This window comes from the organism of the source record quoted next, unplaced genomic scaffold, assembly GCF_019419815.1.
Source record: "Pyrus x bretschneideri cultivar Hongxiangsu unplaced genomic scaffold, Pyrus_bretschneideri_v1 Contig21, whole genome shotgun sequence".
Taxonomy (NCBI): Eukaryota; Viridiplantae; Streptophyta; class Magnoliopsida; order Rosales; family Rosaceae; genus Pyrus; species Pyrus x bretschneideri.
The window spans coordinates 959,227-961,778 of record NW_025999513.1 but is presented as its reverse complement, the minus strand read 5'-3'; the positions used below and the strand labels follow the sequence as shown (position 1 = coordinate 961,778).

The following is a 2,552-nucleotide window of genomic DNA, read 5'->3' as shown; positions in this document are numbered from 1 at the left end:
GTATACTTAAACTCTCCAAAGAAGTTGCCTTACCGTTGACAAGGAGCTGTGATCTCCTTCCACCCAAACAAAATTGATATCTAGTCGTAACGCTAAGAGAAGGCGTTGTTTTAAACCTGCGGCTTCTACTTACAAAACTAAAGAATAACAGAAGAGAAAGTCTTCGTATCTATTGTGTGACCGTACATATTCTTTCCAGAACGTCTCTTTAGTGCCTTTCAGTGGTGGTGGAACATGACACAATGATACCCAAGTGCTACCTAAGCCGCATAGCTCATCCTGAAACGACTCACACTCACACACGTGCTAAAAGTTTCATACGTGTGACAGTGAGGCACCATATAGGCTGTTTAGAAAACTATATTTTTGTTCCTTGTGGGGTTAAATTTACAGAGCTAGATTTGCTCTTTGTCTTTGCCTTTGCCCTTTGCCCTTTTATTGTCCAAATCACATTATTAAGCTATTCGAATCAAACATCCACAAACAAGGCCAAAAAGTAAGAGAATACTGAAAAGGGCTTCGTCTTGACCTGAAAGCCATCACGTTGACCATCCGGATACATTGGATTCATGCGCTATACTGTATAAAATGTATGGTCATTATGGAAGCTTCTCTCAAGCACGTGGGAACAATTTCTCAGCCATATTCTTTGACACGTGGATAAAATGGGGTCCCCTGAGTTTCAAACACCGCAGCCTAATTGTGCTTTTTAACTTCATATAAATGCTAATTCCACAATCCTTAGTTTGGCCATGCAAACTGCATACATATGGACTCCAAAGCGAAGGACATGGAAGAGAAGGATGCCGGAGAAGTTCGATACCGGGGTGTGCGGAAGCGGCCATGGGGCAAGTACGCAGCAGAGATTCGCGACTCAAATAGGCACGGCGCACGTGTTTGGCTTGGGACTTTTAACACGGCTGAAGAGGCAGCTAGAGCTTATGATAGAGCGGCTTATGCTATGAGGGGTGGCTTAGCCATTTTGAACTTTCCTAATGAGTACCCTTCGGCATGTGGTGGCTCTTCATCTTCATCGGCATCGGCTAATTTTTCATCTTCTTCGTCATCAATGCCTATGCAGGGGCGAGCTTGTGGTGGGCAAGATGAAGTTCTTGAGTTAGAGTACTTGGATGATAAGTTGCTAGAGGAGCTGCTAGATTGTGATCATCAAAAGAAGAACAAGAAATAGTGAGATTAATAAGCATCTCTTCTTTGGCTTAATAAGAAGTTATACCCACATCAATCTCAATGATGCTTCTTATCTTTTTGGTCGATATAAGTAGATTCTGATCATCACCTTTTTCATGCGTTTAGTTGTCAATGAAGAATCTAAAAAAAGTATAGTGTGGTAAGCTTGCTTTTCAAGATATGGTGATTTTCCTTCTACGTACGAAAGTATATCATCTTCTTCCGGCTAGGGCTTGTTGTAATTGGATCTCTGGTATAAATAAATTTGCCTCGTTTTGTCAATGTTCTTGCACGACATAAATTTATACTGACATGACTAGTAATTAGCACGAATAATATGTACACACAAAAGTCAGTGAACAACCTAATCTGCTCCTTAATTTGCCTCATTTAATCGCAGACCCAAGCTAAGCAAGACATGAAAAAAGTACGCTGATGTACTTTTATTTCGGACATTTGATAATGTACATTAGTTAAATGTATCTCTAGGTATGGAACTCAGATCTTCCTGTTAGCAGTTGCACTAGTATATGCATGTTATAATTGTGGATGCAAATTTCTTTCTCCTTGATCTTGGACAAAATTGCACCTACAAAACAACTAACACCTTTGGTCAAGGCCAAGAGCCTCACACGCCCACGATGAATGGGGGGGGGGGCAGAATTTGGCTGAAGAACCTCCAATGCCAAAGTTAGAATTTGGAGAGAAAGTGTTTGAGAATTTTAGAGAATTTTAGCAAGAGAATTGGAAGTTCTTTTTGGGAGAGAATGGTGAGCTATATATAGGGATATGGCCGGCCCTATTAGGAGAATAGGGACCGGCCATTTAGGTATTTTTTGGGTGTAAATTGTGGTTATTTAGCCATTAATAGATTAATTAGGTAATAAATCTATTAATTGACTAATTAACATATTTTAAAAGAAATTATTTGGGGAGTTATGGAATGATTAAGATAATTAGCTAAAAAAGGGAAAATGAGGTAAAAAAAAATATATGGAATGAGATAGGTTTTGAATCGTTACCTAGCTTGGGCACTTTTGACTTAGTTGAGGGATAATTGCCCACTGCTCGTGCATAGGAATCCCGGTATGCCTCAAGGGTATTTTTGTCCTCTTTTATCCAAAAATCCCCTTTGTGATTATTTTTGGCTCTACAAATGCCCCCACACCTGTTGGGTTGCTCATAGAAAAAGGGCAACAGCTGTAGGGATTTTCTTGCTTTAGGAAACTTAGGACTGCTTCCTATTTTGATGTAGATTCCCTCTTCAATAAGAAATTAGATCCTTCTAGGAAAGGGGAATAAATTTCTCTCAAAGCCTATTTAAGTTGACCTTAAGTGGGTTATTAAATCAACTTTGGAGATCA

General features: G+C 39.6%; 1 protein-coding gene across 1 annotated transcript; it reads left to right on the top strand.

Annotated features, from left to right (window-relative positions):
- The first annotated feature begins 760 nt into the window (after positions 1-760).
- Positions 761-1,470, top strand: LOC103931809 (ethylene-responsive transcription factor ERF096-like). The gene has a single exon (XM_009341334.3). It carries the CDS (start codon positions 770-772, stop codon positions 1,187-1,189), a length of 420 nt encoding a protein of 139 aa, XP_009339609.1. The 5' UTR covers positions 761-769; the 3' UTR covers positions 1,190-1,470.
- The last annotated feature ends 1,082 nt before the right edge of the window (positions 1,471-2,552 follow it).